This window comes from Scyliorhinus canicula, chromosome 1, assembly GCF_902713615.1.
Source record: "Scyliorhinus canicula chromosome 1, sScyCan1.1, whole genome shotgun sequence".
Classification (NCBI taxonomy): Eukaryota; Metazoa; Chordata; class Chondrichthyes; order Carcharhiniformes; family Scyliorhinidae; genus Scyliorhinus; species Scyliorhinus canicula.
The window spans coordinates 24,809,732-24,835,950 of NC_052146.1; the positions used below are offsets into that span (position 1 = coordinate 24,809,732).

The 26,219-nt window shown below is 52.2% G+C and overlaps 1 protein-coding gene across 3 annotated transcripts in view; it reads left to right on the plus strand.

The window, feature by feature from the left end:
* smtnb (smoothelin b) overlaps positions 1-26,219 on the plus strand; it is a 563,126-nt gene that overhangs the window by 134,108 nt on the left and 402,799 nt on the right. For all 3 annotated transcript variants that reach the window (XR_005457667.1, XM_038774843.1, XM_038774931.1), the window contains exon 4: positions 14,385-14,463. Coding sequence is in view for 2 of the 3 variants with exons in the window: in XM_038774843.1 (XP_038630771.1) it covers positions 14,385-14,463 (79 nt within the window). In the remaining variant the exon portion in view is untranslated. The remainder of the gene's footprint in view (positions 1-14,384; positions 14,464-26,219) is intronic.

Here is a 26,219-nt window from a genome sequence, read left to right on the forward strand (position 1 = left end):
ACTTGTGCTCCGTACCCCCTCCAGCCAAACTTCAACCAAAGAAAGACTTTAACAATGCTGAACCAAAGGACTCAGACTCAAGCCCCACAGCCATCAGCCATATCCCCCCGAGGAACCAATTTTTAAAAGGGAAGTAGTCCAGAAGCCCCAAAAAGGGGACATCTCGTGGGAGGGTGACCTACATCTGTTTGTATCTTCATAGGAGACGAGCAAGGATTCTTTGATCCCAAAATAACAAAATTACTAAAGTAAAACATTACACCAAAAGTTCAAACGGGGATTTTCCTCACCCACAATGAGGATTTACAAGGCCATACAAACTACCTCTATACCAAACCATCTACCCAACACCCTGCTGTGGGGTCACCCATCTTATCCATGAAGGAGGTGAAGGGCTCCAAAATATGTACTCTTATCAATGTAAAAGCAAGAATTACAGTACTTTAAAAAAAAACATGTAGATACTGCACAACTCTTATGTTATACAACCAACTCGGCATGATTAGCACAGAATAACAGGTAACAAGTGCCTTTGTGCTCCTGTATCATACATCCATGTCAGGATAAAAGGCACTGGCACGTAATCAGTATAGTCACAAGGGAACAAATTTCAGGATTAATGATCAACTGCAGGATAATATGACTATCTACAGAGTTTGGAAAGGCCAAAACCATGACCGGATCACGCAACATCCAGGCTCCATCCAGAGTCTTACCAAAGCCCCTGCACATCAGCCATGTTATCGCCCCAATACCCTGGTATAAAGAAACCTAGGTTCCGGCGGGTGGAGAAGATCCATCGTGTCCGGCCGCCTCCAGCCCTTCTTGACTAACACTGAGGACAAGACAACGCAAGACCAGTGGTCAGACTGACCCCAAGCCTCGAAGACTGGATACAATGTGCTTCATCGAACTCTAAAATTCCAATCTTTAAATCGAAATTGTGGAGGCATGGCAGCCAGTTTTCAAATTCTGCCAGGAATGCATCACCAGTTCCCCTCAGGAGACCAGCCTCATTTCCCCAAATCAACCAGGATGTCCAACATACTATGCAGCAGGATTTCCAAGGCCTGAAGGTAAACCCCTGCCGAGGAAACTGCCCCATCGACTGAAAGTATCCTCTCCTCTTTAGTATATCTCTCAATTCATTGGTGTGAGCATCAATAATCTGTGTCAGGGAGCCAAGACTGTCATCCACAACTTCACTCACAATAGTCATCTCGATACCAATGGCATCACCGGGCCTGCTCACCAGCAAAACCGCCACTGCACTGCGAGTTGGGTCCCTTCCGTCTCTGACCATCTTAATCGAGCAAGGATTTTCTAGACTTATCTCGGCTCCCTATTATAGAACATAGAACGTAGAACATAAAGTGCAGAATGAGGCCATTCGGCCCATCGAGTCTGCACCAACCCACTTAATCCCTCACTTCCCCCACTATCCCCATAACCCTATCTAACCTTTTTGGTCACTAAGGGCAATTTATCATGGCCAATCCACCTAACCTGCACGTCTTTGGACTGTGGGAGGAAACCGGAGCACCCGGAGGAAACCCGCGCAGACACTGGGAGAACAGTGACCCAGCGGGGAATCGAATCTGGGACCCTGGCGCTGTGAAGCCACAGTCCTATCCACTTGTGCTACTGTGCTGCCCCAAAGTTGCCAAAGTTTAGCCAGGACCTTCCAGGAACATAGCACATATTGTACACATCAGGGTCACATAATTATGGGTTGTGAATCAGAATTAAAAGATGAGCGTCCCGCACTTGCATCACGTGGCCTCCTCCCGAAAGTTTGCGTATTTAAAAAAAACATTTTTTTAATTGGAATTTTTTACAGAAAATATAAAACATAACGACAAACAATGAAATGCAACAAAATAACCCATAATAACTGTAACACCTCCCAGACCGTATCGACGCATGTATCACATCCCCCTCCAACCCCAATGAACAACAAAATAACTTAAAAATAAATTAAAATTAAATAAACAAACATAGTCATCGTCCCCCCCCTTTTCCCTCCCCCCTTTTCCCTCCCCCTCCCCCCCCGGGTTGCTGCTACTACTGTCCCCGTACCCTATCGTTGAGCCAGAAAGTCGAGGAAAGGTTGCCACCGCCTAAAGAACCCTTGTAATGAAAAAAAAAATGAAAATCGCTTATTATCACGAGTAGGCTTCAAATGAAGTTACTGTGAATAGCCCCTAGTCGCCACATTCCGGTGCCTGTTTGGGGAGGCTGTTACGGGAATCGAACCGTGCTGCCAGCTTGCCTTGGTCTGCCTTCAAAGCCAGCGATTAGCCCAGTGAGCTAAACAGTACCGACCCTCTCAGGACGAATTTGACCTTCTCCAGCTTAATGAAACCCGCCATGTCATTGATCCAGGTCTCCACGCTTGGGGGCCTCGCATCCTTCCATTGTAGCAAGATCCTTTGCCGGGCTACTAGGGACGCAAAGGCCAGCACACTGGCCTCTTTCGCCTCCTTCACTCCCGGCTCCACCCCAACCCCAAAAATCGCGAGTCCCCATCCTGGCTTGACCCTGGATCCCACCACCCTCGACACCGTCCTCGCCACCCCCTTCCAGAACTCCTCCAGTGCCGGGCATGCCCAGAACATATGGGCATGGTTCGCTGGACTCCCCGAACACCTGACACACCTGTCTTCACCCCCAAAGAACTTACTCATCCTCGTCCCAGTCATGTGGGCCTGGTGCAGCACCTTGAATTGGATGAGGCTAAGCCGCGCACACGAGGAGGAAGAATTAACCCTCTCCAGGGCATCAGCCCATGTTCCGTCTTCGATCTGTTCCCCCAGTTCCCCCTCCCACTTAGCTTTCAGCTCCTCTACTGACGCCTCCTCCGCCTCTTGCATAACCTTGTAGATATCAGATATCTTCCCCTCTCCGACCCAGACCCCCGAAAGCACCCTGTCACTCACCCCCCTCGCGGGAAGCGAAGGGAATCCCTCCACCTGCCGTCTAGCAAATGCCTTTACCTGCAGATACCTGAACATGTTTCCCAGTGGGAGCCCAAATTTCTCCTCCAACTCCCCCAGGCTCGCAAACCTCCCATCAATAAACAGGTCCCTCAACTGTCTGATGCCTGCTCTGTGCCAACCCTGAAATCCCCCATCAATGTTCCCCGGGACAAACCTATGGTTCCCCCTTAACGGAGCCTCCATCGAGCCCCCCACTTCTCCCCTATGTGACCTCCACTGCCCCCAAATCTTGAGGGTAGTCGCCACCACCGGACTCGTGGTATACCTCGTAGGAGGGAGCGGCCACGGCGCCGTTACCAGGGCCCCCAGACTTGTATCTCCACAGGACGCCCTCTCCATCCGTTTCCATGCTGCCCCCTCCCCCTCCATTACCCACTTGCGCACCATCGACACATTGGCCGCCCAATAATACCCTGAGAGATTGGGTAACGCCAGCCCCCCTGCCCCATCTCTACCCCGCTCCAAGAAGACCCTCTTCACCCTCGGGGTCCCATGCGCCCAAACAAAGCTCATGATGCTGCTAGTCACCCTTCTAGAAAAGGCCCTAGGGATAAAGGTGGGCAAACACTGAAAAAGGAACAAGAACCTTGGGCGAACCGTCATTTTGACGGACTGCACTCTACCCGCCAACGATAGCAGCACCATGTCCCACCTTTTAAATTCCTCCTCCATCTGCTCCACCAGCCTGGTAAAATTAAGCTTATGGAGAGTCCCCCAACTCCTGGCCACCTGCACCCCCAGGTATCTGAAACTCTTCACTGCCCTCTTAAATGGGAGTCTCCTAATTCCCTCCTCCTGATCACCCGGGTGTACTACAAATACCTCGCTCTTGCCTAAATTTAACTTATAACCCGAGAAGCCCCCAAATTCCGCTAACAGCTCCATCACCCCCGGCATTCCCCCTTCTGGATCCGCCACATACAACAGCAGGTCGTCTGCATACAGCGATACACGATGTTCCTCCCCACCCCGCACCAGACCCCTCCAACTCCCTGACTCCCTCAACGCCATAGCCAAAGGTTCAATCGCCAGTGCAAAGAGCAAGGGGGACAGGGGGCACCCCTGCCTGGTCCCACGGTAGAGCCTAAAGTACTCCGATCTCCTTCCATTGGTAACTACACTTGCTATCGGAGCCGCGTAGAGCAGCCTCACCCATTTGATGAATCCCTCCCCGAATCCGAACCGCTCCAGCACCTCCCACAGGTACCCCCACTCAACTCTATCAAACGCTTTCTCCGCATCCAGCGCCACCACTATCTCCGCCTCCCCCTCCACTGCCGGCATCATAATAACATTTAGCAGTCTCCGCACATTCGTGTTGAGCTGCCGTCCCTTGACAAATCCTGTCTGATCCTCGTGTATCACCCCTGGCACACAGTCCTCTATCCTGGTGGCCAGGATCTTTGCCAGCAACTTAGCGTCAACATTGAGGAGCGAGATAGGCCTGTATGATCCACACTGCAAGGGGTCCTTATCCCGCTTCAGGATCAGAGAGATCAGTGCCCGCGACATCGTCGGGGGCAAAGCCCCCCCCTCCCATGCCTCATTGAAGGCTCGCACCAACAGGGGGCCCACCAGATCCGCATACTTTTTATAAAATTCCACCGGGAACCTGTCCGGCCCCGGCGCCTTACCTGACTGCATTTGTCCAATCCCCCTGACTAGCTCCGCCAACTCAATCGGCGCCCCCAGCCCCTCTACCAGCTCCGCTTGAACCCTTGGGAAACATAGCCTGTTCATGAAGCTCTCCATCCCCCCTCTCACCATCGGAGGTTCCGACCGGTACAGTTCCTCGTAGAAGTCCCTAAAGACCCCATTTACTTCTGTCCCCTTCTGCACTACATTCCCACCCCTATCCGTCACTCCACCAATTTCCCTAGCCGCATCTCGCCTGCGGAGCGCCAACATCCTGCTCGCCTTCTCCCCATACTCATATACCGCGCCCTGCGCCCTCCTCCACTGTGTCTCCGCCTTTCTGGTGGTCAACAAGTCAAATTTGGCCTGCAAACTACGCCGTTCCCCCAGCAACCCCTCCTCCGGTGCCTCCTGTCCACATCCAGGAGCTCCCCCACCAGTCTCTCCCTCTCCTTCCTCTCCCTCCTTTCCCTATGGGCCCAGATGGAGATCAGCTCCCCCCGGATCACTGCTTTCAGAGCCTCCCAGACCATCCCCACCCGGACCTCCCCCTTGTAAGTTTGCGTATTTTTGATCAACGTGTATCATACAAATATAAAAATCTGTGTTTTTAAAGTACTTTGTAAAAATGCTGGGCTGGATTTTCCGCTCCGTCATGCCACATGTCTGTTTTACCCCACCGGCGGGATGCTCCGTTATGCCGGCTGGTCAATGGGGTTTCCCATTGTGGGGCAGCCCCACGACGTCGGGGAAACCCCCGGGCTGCCGGCAAAACGGAGCATCCCGCCCACTAGTTTATGTCCTTGCCAGTCCACTATTCATCTGAGCCACTCCGGCTCATGGACCTCTTCCAGGAAGCAGCAGAAATACAGGTTGAATGTCTTGAGGTTGCTCAAATTGGAGCCCAGGCAAGGGTGGGGCTCAGACAGACTGCAGCTCAGAAGTGGATGCATCAACACTGGGTTCTTGATGAGGGCCGGGCTTAGAGATTCAGTGAAGTGGCCATGGGGACGAGCCCCTGGCCTGGAAGAAGAGAAACCAAGAGATAGCAAAGCAAGGGAAGGCTGGACATTACCTGGGCCCTGACTCCAGTGTTGAGATGATGGGCACTTGTGACCCCATTCACTGTTTCTGTGATCCCAGATGGGGTTGTAACCCACAGTCTGGGAGCTGCTGCACTGCTGGGATACTTTATGGTGCCTTTCGTGAATTGGGACCATGAATACTCACGAGTAGCTGTGGCTTTAAGTTAGTACCACTTTCTTTTTTTAAAAATAATTTTTATTCAAGTTTTTTAATAAAAATAACAAATTTTCTCCCCGCAATTTAAAACAAACAAGACGTGTTTCCACACCAAAACAAGAAAAGAACTCTCCCCCCCAAAATAACTAATAATGAATAGCAATACAAGAAAGAAGAAAATAACATAACAAACCCGCCGCCGCAAAAACAATACGCGCCCCAAGGCTGCTGCCGAGACCGACCACTCTACCCCTTCGCCAGGAAATCGAGAAAGGGCTGCCACCGCCGAAAGAACCCCTGTACCGACCCCCTCAGGGCAAATTTCATCCTCTCCAACTTGATGAACCCAGCCATGTCGTTGACCCAGGTCTCCGAATTCGGGGGCCGCGTATCCCTCCACTGTAACAGAATCCTGCGCCGGGCTACTAGAGACGCAAAGGCCAGAATGCCGGCCTCTCTCGCCTCCTGCACTCCCGGTCCGAAGCTACCCCAAAGATCGCGAGTCCCCAGCCCGGCCTGACCCTAGACCCAACCACTCCCGACAAAATCACCGCCACCCCCTTCCAAAACCCCTCCAGAGCCAGACATGCCCAAAACATATGGGTGTGGTTTGCCGGGCCACCTGAACACCTCCCACACCTGTCTTCCCCTCCGAAAAACCGGCTCATCCTTGAGCAGGTCATTTGAGCCCTGTGCAGCACCTTCAGCTGAATTAGGCTGAGCCGTGCGCAAGAGGAGGAAGAATTCACCCTCTCCAGGGCGTCTGACCACGTCCCATCCTCAATCTCTTCCCCTAGCTCTTCCTCCCATTTCGCTTTGAGCTCATCTACTGAGGCTGGTAGATAGCCGAGATCTTCCCTTCCCCCATGCACGTCCCCGAAAGCACCCTGTCCTGCACCCCCCTTGGCAGCAGCCGCGGAAACTCCGCCACCTGCCTCTTAACAAAGTCCCTGACCTGCATATACCTAAAAGCGTTCCCGGGGGGAGGTTCCTCTTCCCCACCAGCTCCTCCAGAGTCGTAAACTTCCCATCCAGGAAGAAGTGCACAAACTGTCTGATGCCTGCCCTGTGCCAACTCCCAAATCCCCCACCCGTTCTCCCTGGCACAAAACGGTGATTGCCCCGTATCGGGGCCCAAACTGAGGCCTTCACTTCCCCCCTATGCCGCCTCCACTGTCCCCTGATTTTGAGGGATGCAACCACCACCGGACTCTGGAGTACTTTGCCGGGGGGAGTGGAAGTGGGGCTGTCACCAAAGCCTCCAGACTCGTACCCGCACAGGACGCCACCTCCAATCTCTTCCATGCATCACCCTCCCCTTCCGTCACCCACCCACCCACCCGTCATTGCCACGTTTGCCGCCCAATAATATCCACACAGGTTGGGCAGCGCCAGGCCCCCTACCTCCCTTCTTCGCTCCAAAAATACCCTCCTTACTCCCACGCCCACACAAACCCCAGAATCGACTTATTCACCCTTCTGAAAAAAGCCTTCGGGATCAATATGGGGAGGCACTGGAAAAGAAGCAAAAACCTCGGGAGCACCGTCATTTTAACCGACTGGACCCTGCCCGCCAACAAGAGCGGCAGCGCATCCCACATCCTGAACTCCTCCTCCATCTGCCCCACCAGCCGCGAAAAGTTAAGCCTATGCAGAGCCCCCCAGGTTCTAGCCACGTGGACCCCAGGATACCTAAAGCTCCTCTCAGCCCTCCTCAACGGGAGTTCCCCTATCTCCCTCTCCTGCCCCCCCCCCCCCCCCCTCCCGGATGCAGGACAAACAGCTCGCTTTTCCCCACATTGAGCTTATATCCCGAAAAGTCCCCAAACTCCACAAGTATCCTCAGCACCTCTGGCCTCCCCTCAGCCGGGTCCGCGACATACAGCAGTAGATCATCTGCATACGCAGATCATCTGCATACAGCGACAACTGGAGCTCACCCCCCCCGGGCACAATCCCCTCCAACTCTTCGAGTCCCTCAGCACCATGGCCAGGGGCTCAATTGCTAACGCGAAGAGCAGGGGAGACAAGGGGCACCCCTGCCTCGTCCCTCTGGAAAGCCGAAAGTCCTCTGACCTTCTCCCATTCATCACCACACTCGCCACCGGGGAGCTGTACAGCAACCTCACCCAGCTGATGAACCCCTCACCAAACCCAAACCTCCACAACACCTCCCACAGGTAACTCCACTCCACCCTATCAAAAGCTTTCTCCGCATCCATGGACGCCACTATTTCTGACTCCCCAGCCACCAGCGCCATCATCATGACATTCAGGAGCCTCCGCACATTGGCATTCAATTGTCTCCCCTTTACAAACCCCGTTTGGTCCTCATGAATCACCGTCGGGACCACATCCTCCACCCTCCTGGGCAGCACCTTTGCCAACAATTTGACATCTACGTTAAGGAGCGAGATCGGCCTATAAGACCCACACTGAAGGGGGTCCTTATCCCGCTTCAGGAGCAAAGAGATAATTGCCCTGGGCATAGTCGGGGGCAGAGCCCCCCCCGTCCCTAGCTTCATTCAGGGTCTTCACCAGCAGCGGGCCCAGCAAATCTGAAAATTTCTTGTAAAATTCCACCGGGAACCCGTCAGGCCCTGGCGCTTTCCCTGCCTGCATGCTTCCCAACGCCTCCACCAGCTCCTCCAACTCGATTGGGGCCCCCAAACCCTCCACCCGCTTGTCCCCTACTCTTGGGAACTCCAGCCTATCCAAAAAGCGGTCCATCCTACCTGCTTCCCTGTGGGGCACTGCCCGGTACAGCCCCTCGTAAAAGGATCTGAACACCCCATTGATGTCCTTTCCACCCCGCACCAAGTTCCCTCCTGCATCCGTGGCTCCCCCAATTTCTCTAGCTGCCTCCCGCTTCCGGAGCTGGTGAGCCAACATCCGACTTGCCTTCTCCCCGTGCTCATACACCGCCCCCTGTGCCCTCCTCCACTGCACCTCCGCCTTACGGGTGGTTAAAATGTCAAACTCCGCCTGGAGACTGCGCCGCTTCCTCAGAAGCCCCTCCTCCGGGGTGTCTGCATATCTCCTATCCACCCTGACTATCTCCTCCACCAGCCTCTCCCTCTCGACCCTCTCCCCCCTCTCCCTGTGCGCCCGAATAGATGTCTTCTCCCCTCTAACTACTGCCTTTAGCGCGTCCCAAACCATCCCAACCTGCTCCTCCCCGTTGTCATTGGTTTCCAGATACCCCTCTATACCCCTACGGATCCGCCCGCACACTTCCCCCTCTGCCAAAAGCCCCACATCCAACCTCCAGCGGGCGCTGATCCTTCCCCTCCCCCAGCTCCAGGTCCACCAAATGTGGAGCATGATCAGAAATGGCTATCACCGAATACTCCGCCCCCACCACTCTCGGGATCAGCGCCCTGCTAAGCACGAAAAAGTCAATCCGGGAGTACGCCTTATGAACATGGGAGAAAAAGGAGAACTCCCTATCCCCCGGCTCCAAAAACCTCCACGGTCCACCCCTCCCATCTGATCCATGAACCCCCTCAGCACCGAGGCAACTGCCGGCCTCCTGCCCGTCCTAGACTTCGAGCGATCCAGAGCCGGATCCAGCACCGTGTTAAAGTCCCCACCCAGAATCAATCACCCGTCTCCAGGTCCGGGATCAAGCCCAGCATACGCCGCATGAAGCCCGCATCATCCCAGTTGGGGGCATAAACATTAACCAAGACCACCCGCTCCCCCTGATGTCTCCCACTCACCATCACAGATCGACCTGCACTATCCGCCACCACTTTGGATGCGACGAACGACAGGCTCTTACCCACCAAAATTGCCACCCCACGGTTCTTTGCATCAAGCCCTGAGTGAAACACCTGTCCCACCCAACTTTTTCTTAGCCTCACCTGATCCGTAACCCTGAGGTGCGTCTCCTGAAGTATAGCCACATCCGCTCCCAGCCCCCTCAAGTGAGCCAAGACCCGGGATCGCTTCACCGGACCATTCAGCCCCCTCACGTTCCATGTGACCAACCGAACCTGAGGCGCCGTCCCCTTCCCTCTGCGCCGATCAGCCATAGCCCTTCCTCAACCTACCACGCGCCCAGGGAACCCCCCAAGCCCGCTCCCCACGGTGGCAGACCCTCCTCCCAACCCCCCCCCTCACCCTCCATTCCCTCACAGTCCCTGCAGCAACAACCCGCCCCCTACACCCCCCCCCCCCCCAAAGCTAGGGCCCCCCTTAGCTGCGTTACCCCCAACATTATGCTTCCGTGAGTCAGCTGACTTCTGCTGACCCCGGCTACCCCCGCCATAACCACGACCCCCCCGTCCCCCCCGATGCAACACAGCCACCAAACCCTCCCTACCAGCGCCGGCCCCACCCCCAATTCCTCCGGCACGGGAAGAAAGCCCGCGCTTCCAACCCGAGCCCAGCCCCTCGACCCAACACGTGGGAAAAGGACGGACACATGACCCATCGGGACCCCCACCTGCTCCCCAGCCCACCAGTGGAAAAAACAAAAAAAGGCACCACAATAAATAACCAACAGCCCCAAAAAACCCGAAAGAACCCAAATAACCATAACCAAAATAGCGAAAACAGCCACAACAAACAGGAAACAACCATCAGCAAACACAGCCAATATAGGCGAAAGGATACCTAAGAGGGCAAAGCCTTCAAACAAAGTACATTTCCCCCTAGCCCCCCAGTCCTCAGTTCGAGTCCAAGTTCTCAGCCTGGACAAAAGCCCAGGCCTCCTCTGGAGAGTCAAAATAGAGCTGGCGGTCCTTGTACGTGACCCAGAGGCGAGCCGGCTACAGAAGGCCAAACTTCACCCCCTTCCTGTGGAACACTCCCTTCGCTCGACTGAAGCCAGCTCTTCTCCTCGCCACCTCCGCGCTCCAGTCCTGAAAAATCCGAACATCCGTGTTCTCCCACCTGCTGCTCCTCTCCTTCTTCGCCCACCTCAACACGCATTCCCGGTCAACCAAGCGGTGAAAACGGACCAGCACCTCCCTGGGCGGTTTGTTTGGCCTGGGCTTCCGCTGCAGCATTCGATGGGCGCCTTCCAGCTCCAGGGGACCACGAAATGACCCCGCACCCATCAGCGAGTTTAACATTAGGACCACATAGGCCGCCAAATCCGAACCTTCCAGCCCCTCCGAGAGGCCCAAAATCCGTAGATTCTTCCGGCGGGGGCGGTTCTCCATCTCCTCCATCCACGCCTGCCATTTCTTGTGCAGTGCCTCATGCGACTCCACTTTCACTGCCAGGCCCAAAAGCTCATCCTCATTCTCCGAAGCCTTGTGCTGCAGCTCCCGGATCTCCACGGCCTGAGCCGTCTGAGTCGCCACCAGCTTATCCAGTGAGGCCTTAAACGGCTCCAAAATCTCGGCTTTGAGCTCCTTGAAGGAGCGCTGAAGCAGCTTCTGCTGCTCCCGCGCCCACTGCTGCCACACTGCTGCTGCTTCCCCGCCCGCTGCCATCCTGCTTTTTCTGCCTCTCGCCTTTCTTTGTGGTAAAACCGACTTTTGGACTGCTCCACTGCGAGTCCAGTCCATCCACTGGCCGCTGGGCACACTGGCTGTGTCGGGGAAACGTTGAAACAGCACCGTTGCGGGCTCTTAAAAGAGCCCGAAAGTCCAAAAAAAGCGGGAGCTGATGAACGTGCAGCTTAGCTCCGCATTGCCGCCACTGGAAGTCGTTAGTACCACTTTCTAATACAGACTTCCATTTGTTCCCCCTAAGGGTTACCATGACTCTTTTTGGTTGAATCAACCAATCGAATACTTTTATTAATAACAATAATTGGTGGTGCCTTCTTAAAGAGGCACCACCAATGAACTTTAACAGAATAAAAATGTAAATGAAACTTAACAATCAAATTAAGATATTTCCAAGGGTGGTGAAGCACCCCAGTCCCTTTGGTGCTCACTAGTTATGAAAGGCCTCAAGCATATCGAAGGGCACCACATGTTCCGTCTCCATGGTTCGCTGGCTGCGGGCACACTTTGTGTACTGCTCTTGATACCGGATCAGTAGCAACTGAAGACAATTGCCTTCCCAGCCCTGCCACTATGTGTAGCATGCATCCATATCAAAGGCTAATTTGAAACCATTTAGAAATTTAAAAGGGTCTGATCCTTGTCTGTTGGGAAAAATATAATTCACAGCCATGAATGAATACAGGCCAAAGGGATTGCTGCTGATCAACAGGTCCCAACATTTAAATTTTGACCTTGCTACATAACAGCCCTTTAGATTTTTGATAACCTTGCAACCAAGATTAGGATGTGTAATACAGTCATATGTTCATTCGGGAAGGTACTTGAGGCATTGGCTTGAATGATATGAGTGTGATTTCCACTTATTCAGTCGGGAACTGAGAAATGGGAAGTGACACCTTGTCTGGAATGGATCTGGAATATTTTGAAGTACAACAGGAAGGTGCTGCAAAAACTTTGTAATGTAGACAAGATTTTAAATTCAGATGCATTGAATTCAACTTTAAAAAAAATAACTGCACATCATTCTATGCTATAAACGGGAACCCTACCACCACCACCAACGCAGTGCGTTTTATGGCTGTGGAGGCAGCTTGCCATCGGCTGGGGGCGGGATCTTCTAGCCACGCTGTTGTCAACGCGGTTTCCCGTTGTTTGTACCCTCCTCTGCTGGGAACCGCGGCGAGGGGGGTAACCTTTGGCGGGACCTGACGACTGGAATGGTTGGAAAATCCTGCCATTTGTTTTTGCAACAACAGGATTAGTGTTTACCGCACACACAATTAAACCAAAACAGTTATCATAGTATTTATCATAGAATTTATAGTTCAGAAGGCCCATTGATCGGCACAGGCATCGGCCCTTGGAAAGAGCACAGTTGCTAAAGAGAGGGGAAGTAGGATATAACGAGAACAAAAATGAACTTACCATTAACTCGGATGAAAGCTGTATGAATGTGTTGGAACAACAATATGGAGAATAGTAGGATAAAGTATAAATTCTTCATTCAATTTGAATTGGCAATTGCACATGTCATGGGGAAAGTTAGTCAATGGCAAACATGCTGGAAGTTGATTGTATGATCCTGTACTGCGTGAAGAAGTTGGAGTTTTGTCACATAGTCCACGAATGTATGTTATTTTCCAGTCAGTTTGTGGCCTATGAATCGACAGCCCTTGAACTGTTGCGCTATTTGCATATCAGTAACAATTGTGTACGTTGAGCAAGGATTCAGTTCCATGAACTGACAAAATCCTCCCAAGTTTATGTTGCTGGCAATCCAAAGGTATAGCATGTTGGTATGTTATCATGCTAGCCTACTATGTTTTGGCCTTCAGCCAAGTGATTTTTATTTGTGATTCTGGATGACTGGAGTGCGAGCAGACCACTCTCAAGCTCTCTTCTCCCAAGGGAAATCTCAAGGCCATTTATAGCTGCTTCCTGGGGCCTCAAGTCACCTTCTCCGTGTTAGTCCCAGAAAGAGGTGATAGATGTGGCAGATAGAGGGGAAATCCTCCAAGCCATTTTCCTTGAGAGATGAGTAGGTGGGGATCAGCCATTGGAACCCCGGCAAAGTGAGAAATCCTGGCTTGAGGAGAATCAGTGAAGGAGATCATTGAGTCTGCACCGACCCCCACTGAAAGAGCATTCTACCTAGGTCCACACCCTGCCCTATCCCCATAACCCCATGCATTGATCATGACCAATCCAGCTAACCTGCACGTCTTTGGACTGTGGGATGAAACTTGAGCACCCGGAGGAAAACCACATAGACATGGGGAGAATGTGCAAATTCTACACAGTCACTGAAGGTTGAATCAAACCCAGGTTCCTGTGAGGCAGCAGTGCTAACCACTGGCATACACCTCCACCTGAATTTATGCCCCATTTTCTGCTGCAATGCCCCTAGGTTTTGCGCGGGATTATGGAAGAAAATTCCCTTTCACCAAAGTGAGAACAGGTTAGGCTGTGATACCATTCCTAGTATAACACACTACCTGCATATGAAGATTTTCTATCTGGAAGATAGTGATTATTGGATAGACACATGGAGCACACCAGAATGACCGGGAGTGGGGTAGCTTGATCTTGGTTTCGGACAATGCGCGACACAACATCGAGGGCCGAAGGGCCTGTTCTGTGCTGTACTGTTCTATGTTCTATGTTAAGATGGCCAGAGTGCTGTTACTGTTAATGAAATTATCCAAGAGTTAAAGAGAAAAGTAGAGAAATGGGAAATAATTGTGTAAATACAAAACAGCTGTACCTTATGGAATGTAGATATTAATGTGAGAACAGTGACCATTCTATCCTATATAACTTCCAATTTGTCCTACAAATGGTCAGGGCTGCTGCTTTGCCGAAAAGAAAGAAAAATGTTGAGAAAAATGTTTATTGTATCGTGACAATTGTTTTTTCCAATACCTAAATCCACTTTATAAGAATTGTTTGAAGTTATGTTTCAGACGTTTTCTTCCCATTATTAGCTTCATGTTTTTCAATTCCATTTAGTGAATCTGATGATTATTTTTGTGTTCAACAGCTCCGAAATGCAGGTGAATATGAGGAACGTAAATTGATTAGAGCTGCCATTCGTAAAATCCGTGAACAGGAAATTGAAGGTGGGTGAATTTGCGTACTTCACGCATATTTACATTCAAATGAGAATTTATTATTATAGCGCGTGTGTCCATGTGACACCTGCAGACTTGTTGGGCTGGATTCTCCATCGGCTGATGCTGGAATCACGAATCGTGATTGGATGGAGAACTGCGCAAGAGCCAAATATCTAGGCCAGCGGCGCCCAATAGAATGCCATGCTCTTGTGCCTCAACAGTGGCATGAATATGTTCAATCAAACACACAGGCATGGGCATGCAAATTGTACAGTGAAGGCCATTGGCATATCATTAATGGGACCAATCGAGCATTCTCCCAGCCTCCCAAGATTGTCCGCCTCCACTAGATGAAGGGCAAGAGAGGAGGCGAGACATGTCCCCAAAGGTGCAGCCGTGGGCGCCATCCAGAGCTGTGGGGATGTAGTGGGTGATGATACATGGGGGGGTATCGTACACACCCCTGTCTGCACCAATGGAACCGAGGTGGAGATAGTTGACAGCTACAAAATCACCAACATCACCAACAAACTGTCCTGGTCCACCATGTTGACACTACGACCAAGAGAGCACAACAACGCCTATACTTTCTCAGAAAACTAAGGAAATTCGGCATGTCCGAATTGACTTATCAACTTTTACAGTGGCACCATAGAAAGCATCCTATCTGGCTGCATCACAGCCTGGTATGGCAACTGCCCGGCCCAAGACCGTAAGAAACTACAGAGTCATGAATACCGCCCACTCCATTACGTCTGAGAACACGCGCTTCCAGGTTCAAAAACACCTTTTCCCCCCGATGTTACTAAACTCCTAAACAACCATCTTATGGACTGATATGATCTCATAAATACACAATGTAAATTGAAGACACAGGCATCGGGTGAAGTATACGGAGTGTAGTACTACTCAATAGAGAAGAGAGGCTGCCCCTTGTCCCTCTAAATGGTGGCGCTAACAATATCTCAAGGTACAGGTGTTAACGTTGGACTGTGGGGAGCTTAGACAATAATGGCGTCAAGCAATTAATCTGCGCCAGCATTCTCCCCTACCCGGCAGGGCGTGGGGTCCCGGCGTGATGGAGTGGCGTGAACCACTCCGGCGTCGGGCCGTCCCAAAGGTGTGGACGTCTCCGCACCTTTAGGGGCCAAGCCCTAACCTTGAGGGGCTAGGCCCCCGCCGGAGTGGTTGGCGCTCTGCCGGCTGGCGTGGTGCCAAATGCTGCCAAGTGCCGAAAGGACTTCGCCGGCTGGCGTAAGTCAGTGCACGCGCCGGAGCGTCAGCGGCTGCTGACGTCATCCCCGTGCATACGCAGGGGAGGGGGTCACTTCCGCCTCTGCCATGGTGAAGACAATGGTGAAGGCGGAAGGAAAAGAGTGCCCCCATGGCACAGGCCCGCCCGCCGATCGCAGGCCAGGCCATCGTGGGGCACCCCCCGGGGCCAGATTGTCCCGCGCCCCCCCCAGGACCTCGGAGCTTGCCCGCGCCGCCTGCTCCCGCCGGTAAGGTAGGTGGTTTGATTCACGCTGGCAGGAGAGGGTTGACAGCGGCGGGACTTTGGCCCATCGCGAGCCGGAGAATCGCAGGGGGGGGGGGGCGCCGACCGGCGCGGCGCAGTTCCCGCCCAATCTCTGGTGGTGGAGAATTCGGGTCACGGCGGGGGCGGGATTGACGCCGGCCCCCGGCGATTCTCCAACCCGGCGGGGGGTCGGAGAATCCATTGGCTCTGGCTGGTCATGTGCCTCTCGCCTGATTGGCTGGGACTAGTCGTGTGACTGCTCACCAATTGGTCGAGAGGCAAGTAGACCCTGCCTCTGAGGCGGGGTATAAGTACCCAGAGTTCCCGGCGGTCGGCCTTTCTCTGCAGTCGACCACTGGGCTAACAACTAGCTGATTAAAGCCACAGTTTGGATCTTCATCGTGTCTCGCGTCCAATTGATGGTACATCAATTTAATCAGCTAGAATTTTGGAATGGAGCTACGCATCAAGCCTCCGCACCAGCCCGCATGCTTCAAATGCGCCTGCAATCTTTAAACATTGGCAGGCGTGTTTCAACAGTTACCTGACAACTGCAGCCAGCAAGCCCACCAAGGAGCAGAAACTCCACATCCTCCACTCGTGGCTGGGCACAGCGGTATATTCAATGATTGAGGACGAAAGTGATTATGACGCGGCCATGGATATTCTGAGAGGACACTTTCTCCGGCCGGTCAACGAAGTATACGCACGGCATCTCCTGACGACTAGACAGCAGTTCCCTGGTGAGTCACTCGACGAATTCTACCAGGCCCTCACGGCTCTAGGGAGAATGTGCGCCTGTCCCCAGGTTTCTGCGACAGAGCACATGGAACTTTTAATTAGAGACGCTTATGTTGCCGGAATGCAATCCTCCTCTATCCGCCAACGATTGCTGGAGAAGAACGCCCTCAGCCTAGATGAGGCACGGACCCTCGCAACCTCCCTGGAGGTCGCTGACCTGAACGCCCGTGCATACGCCCCCGGCCGCGCAGCAACCCCCTGGACTTCATGGCACTCGCCACCCCCCGTCCTCCGCTGATCCCGACCCCCCACTCAGGCCTGCGCTGCGGGACGCTCCGACAAGCTAAAGGGGCCCCGCTGCTATTTTTGCGGCCTCTCCAAACACCCCCGCCCACGCTGCCCGGCCTGCTCCGCTCTGTGTAAGAGCTGCGGGAAGAAGGGTAATTACGCGGTGGTCTACCAGACCAAGTCGGTTGCAGCTGTTCCGCGCAGCGACCGCGGATGCCCCCCCCCCCTCCCGGGCCCTCCCAGGGCCCAGCGCCGCGCACCGACCTCTCCGGCCGTCCTCCCGACCCCCGCTCCCGGCTGCCCCGACCGGCCCGCAGACGCCGCTGACACTGCCCCCAGCTGCCACGAGGTTCCCACGGGCGCTGCCATCTTGGTTACGGATGCCACGTGCGGGTCATGGGCGCCGCCACCTTGGGGCCCCGGCTCCACGTGCGGGTCCTGGGCGCCGCCATCTTGGACCCCGATTCCACGTGCGGGCCCTGGGCGCCGCCATCTTGGGCCAACACAGAAGGCCCTGCCAGCGATTACTCGGCCACCGAGGATGACCTGGAACTCTCGCCACGACTTGCTTCCATCACACTCGACCAGTCGCGACCACGCACGCTCGCCAAGACTACGACAACGATCCAGCTCAACGGGCATGAGACAAAATGCCTACTGGACTCCGGGAGCACGGAAAGTTTCGTCCACCCCGACACGGTAAGACGCTGCGCGCTCCCCATCCACCCAGTTAAGCATAAGATCGATTTGGCCTCGGGTTCGCACTCCGTCCAAATCACCGGGTGCTGCATAGCAGACCTCACGGTCCAGGGGAGGGTTTTCAAAAACTACAAACTCTTCATTCTCCCCCGTCTATGCGCTCCAATACTCTTGGGCCTGGATTTCCAGTGCAACCTGCAGAGCTTGACCTTCCAATTCGGCGGCCCTATTCCCCCCCCTTAATGTCTGCAGCCTCGCGTCCCTCAAAGTGGACCCCCCTTCCTTGTTTGCTAATCTCACCCCAGATTGTAAACCTCTCGCCATTAGGAGCAGACGATACAGTGCCCAGGACCGGACCTTCATTGCGTCCGAGGTCCAGAGGCTCATTAAGGAAGGAGTCATCGAGGCCAGCAACAGTCCCTGGTGAGCCCAAGTGCTGGTAGTTCGGACTGGGGAGAAAAACCGGATGGTCATTGATTACAGTCAGACCATCAACAGGTTTACGCAGCTGGACGCGTATTCTCTCCCCCGTATTTCCGACCTGGTTAACAGGATCGCGAAGTACAAAGTCTTTTCCACGGTGGATCTTAAGTCTGCCTACCATCAGCTCCCTATCCGCGCGAGTGACCGCAAGTACACCGCGTTTGAGGCAGATGGGCGTCTCTACCACTTCCTCAGGGTTCCATTCGGTGTTACTAATGGGGTCTCGGTCTTCCAACGGGAGATGGACCGAATGGTCGACAAGCACGGTTTACGGGCTACCTTCCCGTATCTCGATAACGTCACCATCTGCGGCCACGACCAGCAGGACCATGACATCAACCGTCAAAAATTCCTCCGAACCGCGAAACTCCTTAATTTAACCTACAATAAGGATAAGTGCGTGTTTAGCACCGCCTAGCCATCCTTGGCTACGTAGTGCGTAACGGAGTGATAGGCCCCGGTCCCGAACCCATGCGCCTCCTGATGGAACTCCCTCTCCCCAACTCCCTCAAATCCCTCAAACGCTGCCTTGGCTTCTTCGCCTATTACGCCCAGTGGGTCCCCAACCACGCCTACAAAGCTCGCCCCCTCATCTAGTCCACCTCCTTCCCCCTGTCGATGGAGGCCCGCCAGGCCTTTAGCCGCATCAAAGCGGATATCTCAAAGGCCACGATGCATGTTACCGACGAGTCCCTCCCATTCCAGGTCGAGAGCGACGCATCTGACGTAGCTCTGGCGGCCACCCTGAACCAAGCGGGCAGACCCGTGGCCTTCTTCTCCCGGACCCTCCACACTTCCGAAATCCGCCATTCCTCAGTGGAAAAGGAGGCACAGGCCATAGTCGAAGCTGTGCGATATTGGAGGCACTATCTGGCCAGCAGGAGGTTTACCCTCCTCACAGACCAACGGTCAGTGGCTTTCATGTTTGATAGTGCACAGAGGGGCAAGATCAAGAACGACAAGATCGTGCGGTGGCGGATCGAGTTGTCCACGTACAACTACGATATCTTGAATCATCCTGGTAAGCTCAACGAGCCTCCCGATGCCCTATCCCGCGGTACCTGCGCCAGCGCGCAGATTGACCACCTCCGCTCCCTCCACACGGACCTCTACCATCCAAGGGTCACCCGTTTGTACCACTTTATTAAGACCCGCAACCTGCCCTACTCCATTGAGGAAGTCAGGATAACCACCTGCCACGTCTGCGCCGAGTGCAAACCGCACTTCTACCGCCCCAAACGAGCGCATCTGATCAAGGGGTCCCGCCCCTTCGAACGTCTGAGTATAGACTTCAAGGGTCCCCTCCCCTCCAACAACCGTAACACATATTTCTTGAGTGTTATTGATGAGTACTCCTGCTTCCCTTTCGCCATTCCCTGTCCCGACATGACCACAACAACCTTCATAAAGGCCTTCCTATCCATCTTCTCCCTGTTCGGTTACCCTGCGTACATCCACAGCGACCGGAGGTCCTCCTTTATGAGTGACGAACTGCGTCTATTCCTGCTCAGCAGGGGCATAGCCTCTAGCAGGATGACCAGTTATAACCCCCGGGGTAACGGTCAGGTCGAGCGGGAGAATGGCACCATTTGGAAGACCATCCTGCTGGTCCTACGGTCCAGAGATCTCCCTATCCCCCGTTGGCAAGAGGTCATCCCCGACGCCCTCCACTCAATCCGGTCTCTCCTCTGTACTACCACTAATCGAACACCTCATGAACGTCTTCTTGTTTTCCCTAGGAAGTCATCCTCAGGATCCCCTCTCCCGACCTGGCTGGCCACCCCCGGGCCCATCTTGCTCCGGAAGCATGTGCGGGTGCACAAGTCCGACTCATTGGATGAGCGAGTCCAGTTACTCCACGGCAACCCGCAGTATGAGTACGTGGAGTATCCCAACGGTCGGCAGGATATGATCACGCTTTGGGACCTGGCACCCGCCGGCGTGCGGCCTTCTCCTCTTACATCAACACCTCCCCCCAACCCCAATTCCCCCCTGTGCCCCCACGACCCAGCGCACAGACCCCCTCTTCCCCGATTACAGCGTCTCCACCACCGGCCCGGGGTACGGAGACATATCTACGACCGACACTCCCGGACCCACTGCGACGGTCTACCAGAACACCACGGGCACCCGACAGGCTGATCGTGTCCATCTGATGCAACCATGGGACTTTATTGGACTCTATTGTAATTTTTTTTGCATCTTGATGTAGTTAGTATTGTTCATTTTGGCACGAGCCAGTGGGCAGCCCCCATCTCCTCGATTGTCTATACTCATACCACCAGTCCTCGGACCCCCCCCTCTCTCCCTCTCTCTATCCCCCCCCTTCTTTCTCCACAAGGGGTGAATGTGGTGGTATGAATGGGAGCACTGCCATTGGTGCAGAGCGTTGGTTTCCCATTGGCTCTGGCTGGTCATGTGCCTCTCGCCTGATTGGCTGGGACTAGTCATGTGACTGCTCACCAATTGGTCGAGAGGCAAGTAGACCCCGCCTCCGAGCTTCCTGTTTCTCCAAAGTCTCCAGTTTTTTGCCGATTTCTTCTTTTTCTACACTTGTCCAGGGTTTGATTTTCCGACAAGAGACCGGGCTCTTGTCTTTTGCTGGCTTTTGTATTCGGATCTTTGGTTCCCGTGGTAACCGTCACCAATCAGGATTCTATTCGATGGTGTTGTTAGTTGGCCCCAAGGATTGGTACTTGTAGGAGTAACGTTCAATATCTTTCTTGGGTGCGGCGGGTTTGACGTAATAAGGTAGACCTTTCTTGGCTCCATGGAGCTCCTGCCTTAGTGCCAGCATGTATTCAGCCTCCTCTGCAATATGCAAGGGGCCAGCCTTGAACTCGAGGGACAGGTACAGGGGTCCGGGCTGCAGTGTGGGAGGAAGCAGACTCTCTCCTTTCCCCATGGCCATCAGCTCCGGGTTCAGACTAGCAGGAGACGGAGGCCAGCCCCGAGCGCCCGACATCATCACCAGGTGAGGGAGAGAGCCACAGAAATCCTCACACCCAGAGACCCTCCCACACAGACACAAACCCAGGCCCCTCCCAGCGCGGGGCCAAGGATCAGTGAGAGACCTGGAACGCAGCCATCAGTACCCAGACAGAGGGAAAGGCGAGGGATTCACTCACAACCCCGGCCCGGGGCCTGGGACCCACCGCTCGACAGACTCACACCAACTAGCCTAACTTTAATGCTAGTTAGGCCCCCAAGGTCCAATCTCCAAAGACTACTAAACCCAAGGCCGGTGATCCCCGTCCTCCGCCCATGCACCTCATCCTACTATCCCCCATAGATCTAATCTCCTGTATCGAAAAGGGAAAACCAAGCAGAGAGTTCCTCCCATCATCAACGAACAAACAACGTGGCCACAAAGAGCACAACGAATATAAACCAAAATATTATATTACAATTGCCACAACTCAGTTTATACAGAAAGTTAAAAAAGCCACAAGCATAACTCCCAATATTACAATATTTACAGTTACCCCAGCCTAACTTGTACAAATAAGAAAGATAGAAAAAAAACAACCAAAACAGCCCACCCACAGACCCTCTTGCAACTATTCCCAGTTCTTGTTAATGGACGGGATTTCTGGCTGTTCATGCTGGTGGGATATTTCGGTCCCACGCCGGCACACGGTTTTCCCAGCTACGACGGGTGCAGTCAATGGGTAATCCCGTTGACAACTCTAGGACCAGTAAACCACAATGGCGGGCCGCCGAAAACTACACGGTTGGTTGGTCAGTAAATCCTGCTCATTCATGCCTCAAACTAACGTGACCCTCAGCCTCATTGGATACAACTCTTCGTACCACCTTCATTCTGTTGAAGGCTGCCCTCCTCGCCAACTCGGTACCGATGTCTTGGTATATGAGCACCCTGTTGCCGACCCAGTTGATATTCCTTCTTGCTTGGCCCACTCCAGGTCTCGCTCCTTCCTATGGTAATTATGAAACTGCAAGTGGTGGCTTGTTTGGCCCCGGCATCTGTCGCAGGACAGATCTATCTAATTCCAAAGGAGCAAACACCTTATCTCCACCCATCAGCTGAGAGAACATCATAGAAAAATCCTCAATTGGTTTTGCACCCTCTGATACCTTTGGCAGGCGCACAATTCTGAGGTTTAAGCGTCTCAACCTATTTTCCATATCATCTACCTTGGCTTTCAGGCCTTATTTTTATCCGCCAGAATCTGCATTTCAGCCTCCAACAAAATCAGTCGTTCCCCGTGGTTTGATAGGGCCTCCTCTATGCCCATTTAACGTCTCGCCCTATTCTCTCAAAGCCTTGGCTTTAAAGATTCCTTCAATTCCCTGCCTTGCCACTCAAATCTTCTGTCCATTTGTCTTCTAAAATTTTCGAGCTCCTGCGCTATCTGTCTTGAGCCTGTCTATGCTCCCTCCCTAGGATTTTTTACCTGCAGCCTTTTTCAATGTCATTTTTGACATTGTTTCTGCACCATAAATGGTCTCTATGTTATAAAGAACAAAGAACAATATAGCACAGGAACAGGCCCTTCGTCCCTCCGAGCCTGTACCCTTGGCCAAAACCCTCAGCACTTCCTTGTGCCATATCCCTCCATACCCATCCTATATATGTATTTGTCAAGATGCCTTTTGAATACCGTTAATGTATCTGTTTCCACAACCTCCCCTGGCAACGCGTTCCAGGCACTCACCACCCTTTGTGTAAAAACACCTGTCTTGCACATCTCCTCTAAACTTTGCCCCACGGATTTTAAACCTATGCCCCCTGGTGACTGGCCCCTCCACCCTAGGAAAGAGTGCCTGCCCATCCATTCTAACCATGCCCCTCATAATCTTGTAGACCTCTGTCAGGTCACCCCTCAACCTCCGTCGTTCTAATGAAAACAGTCCGAGTCTATTCAGTCTATTCAGCATAGCTAACACTCTCCAGACCCGGCAACATCCTGGTAAACCTCTTCTGCACCCTCTCCAAAGTCTCCACGTCCTTCTGGTAGTGTGGTGACCAGAATTGTGTGCAATATTTCCACGGGCTGTTACATGAATTGGACATCCTGAATTCTCCCTCTGTAACCGAACAGGCGTCGGAATGTGGGAACTCGGGGATTTTCACATTAACTTCATTGCAGTGTTAATGTATGCCTACTTGTGACAAGAAAGATTATTATTAAAAAAAACAACAGAGGCCCCAGCATCAATCCCTGAGGAACAACCTTCACTAGTCACAACCTTCCATTCAGAAAAACACCCATCCACTGCTACCCTTTGCCTTCTGTGACCAAGCCAGTTCTGTATCCATCTTATCACCTCACCTCTGATCTTGTGTGACGTCACTTTTTGTACCAGTCTGCCATGAGGCACCTTGTCAAATGCTTTACTGAAGTCCATATAAACAATATCTACCGCCCTCCCCATATCAAATATCAATCATTCTTGTCACCGCCTCAAAACACTCGATCAAATTAATGAGGCACGACCTCCTCTTCAGACCCACTATTTTAACATTCTGCCGTCGGGACCTATTTTCCTGGTCCTCCATTACCCCTTTTAGACTCCCCTGGGTCTTTACCAGCCTTCACCTTGGTTTCCTGAGTTACCATCCTGTCGCTCTGGTCTGAGGCGGCCTTCTCCAACTTCTGAATCATTTTCTCCTGCGCCTCCACCTTCCTTTCCAGGCCATCGATGGGCCGCTGCATTTTGTCCGTTGTCTCCTTCATAATTGTGTGGAGCTCCACCCTGAGTGCCTCCCTCATGGCGTTTATCTCCGTTTTTATCTCCTCCTTTATGCCGTTTATCTCTGTTTTCAGCACGCTTCTCCATTCCCCCCCCAGTGTGGGGTGGGGGGGGGGGGGGGGTGTATGGTCGTCGCATCCTGTTCCTGCTCCGCTGCTCGGCTCGCCAGCTTTTCCGTTTCTTGGTTCGCCTGAACCTCCGCCTCGCCCCATGGGGTCGTTTGCCTGTGCGGCCGCAGCTCCTGGTTTTCTCTTTCACCTTCGCTGCTGCTCCTTCTTGCGTCTCGCCGTCCCCCGATTTATTATTATTTGCAGGCATATTCCTGTTACCCTTGGGTTTTGGTGCGAAAAAGAGATTTGTTTCCCCCCCCCCCCCAAAAAAAACAATTTTTCTTTATAAAAAGGAATTTTATTTCCCGAGTTTTAAAAAAAAAATGTTTTTTAAATTTTCAGGAGAGGGGGAAAAAAAAGTAGAATAAAATTTTTTTTATTTTTTTTTTTGTCTAATCCTCTCTGTGCTTCGACTTTCAGGCAGTTTCTTAGTCCGATCCCCACTCCTCCTCCGCTGACCAGGATCAGTCTCCCTCTTCTTTTTCTCTTCAGCTCCGTGGAATGGAGCTTTGGTGCCTGGGCGATTTCGCGGGGTTTTAATTCTTTTTAAAAACCCCCGAAAAAAACCGCGATTTTGTGGATCTGCGGGAGCCTCTTTGCTGCTGCCGCTCCGTTCGCGAACGCCGCCGGAAGTTGACTCATACGGATAGTATTTCTGTGGGTAGTCCATATCTAGTTTTAAAAAATTAAGTAACTCCTCCACAATCTTTTTAGCTGTAATATTGCGTAATGGAATGGTCTCTGGAAACCTAGTAGACACATCCATTATAGTCAAAAGATATTGATTCCAACTTTTTGTTTTAGGAAGCGGTCTTATGCAATCAATTACGGTCCTTGTCAAAGGTTCCTCAAATGCTGGAATGGATATTAAGGGCACTGGTTTTATATCGCCTGAGGTTTCCCTATCACTTGACATGTATGACATGATCGACAAAATGTAACTACATCTTTATGTAGTCCAGGCCAATAAAAATGTTTTTGTCTTTTAGCTTGAGTTTGCCTTACTCCCAAATGACCTCCTACTGGTACCTCATGTGCTACCCGCAACATCTTCTTTCTATATCCTACTGGCAATACTACTTCATGAACTTCTGCCCACTTTTCATCTGCCTGCATTTGTAAAGGTCTCCAGTTTCTCATTAAGACAACATTTTTAAGGTAATAACATTTTGATATGCCCTCAGATCCCTCTTCCATGTATGCTTTCTGATATATCCGTTTTATTTTTAAATCTTTCTGTTGTAACTCTGCCAACTTTTCTGAACCAAAAATATCCACCTTATCCTCCACCTGTTCTTGTTCTTTTCCAACCGTCTGATCAAAAATTGTTTCTGACAATTGAACTTCAACTTTATCATCACTCTTTGATTTCTCCTCTTGTCTTAACCTGTGACTTTGTGACCTTGTTACTACACAATCAGGAAAAATTCCAGGATATTCGTCCTTTAACATTTCAGTTGTCTGATTTTCCACTGGCTTATCAATGACAGTAGGCATCACTCCGACCTGCGATCCAGCTATATCCCAAGATAAACTCTATTCCTGGATAAGATAGTTTCTCTAGTACTCCTACTACCACCTCACCACTCTTCACTGGACTCGTCAACCTCACCTTATATAATGGAACACTACCCTTCTCACCCTGAATTCCACATATTACTCCCTTTCTTGGCAATATTCCTCCCAAACTACATAACTCCTCATTTCTTGCCATCAAGATTGACTAGCTCCCGTATCTCTTAACCTACTCCTCCTGGTACACATGAGTAAACTTTACCCACACAAGTTGATTTGACTTGATTTGATTTCTTGTCACAATGCGATCTGGCACCTTCTTATCAATCGCCTCTTGATTAGGCTGTACATTTATTTGCACCTCCTTTGTTTCAAATGGGCTTTCCTTTACCACTTTAACAAACCCCACTGGCTTATCCTGCTTTTCCACATCAGCCTTCCCAGTGCTTTTCTTAAACTCCCACACTGTGACTTTACATGGCCTAGTTTATTACAGTAAAAACATCTGAAACTTTTGATTTCTCTTCCACCCTCCTGGATTTCTTTTTTAATCTGAGGTACATTATCCTTATTAATTCCTATCAAATCTCCTTTACCTTTCCCACTTGAATATTTCTCTTTTCCCCAGTTTCCATCCCTCACAGGCTGAAACTGAATTCGGAAACCACCTTCTCAAATGAGATGAAAAC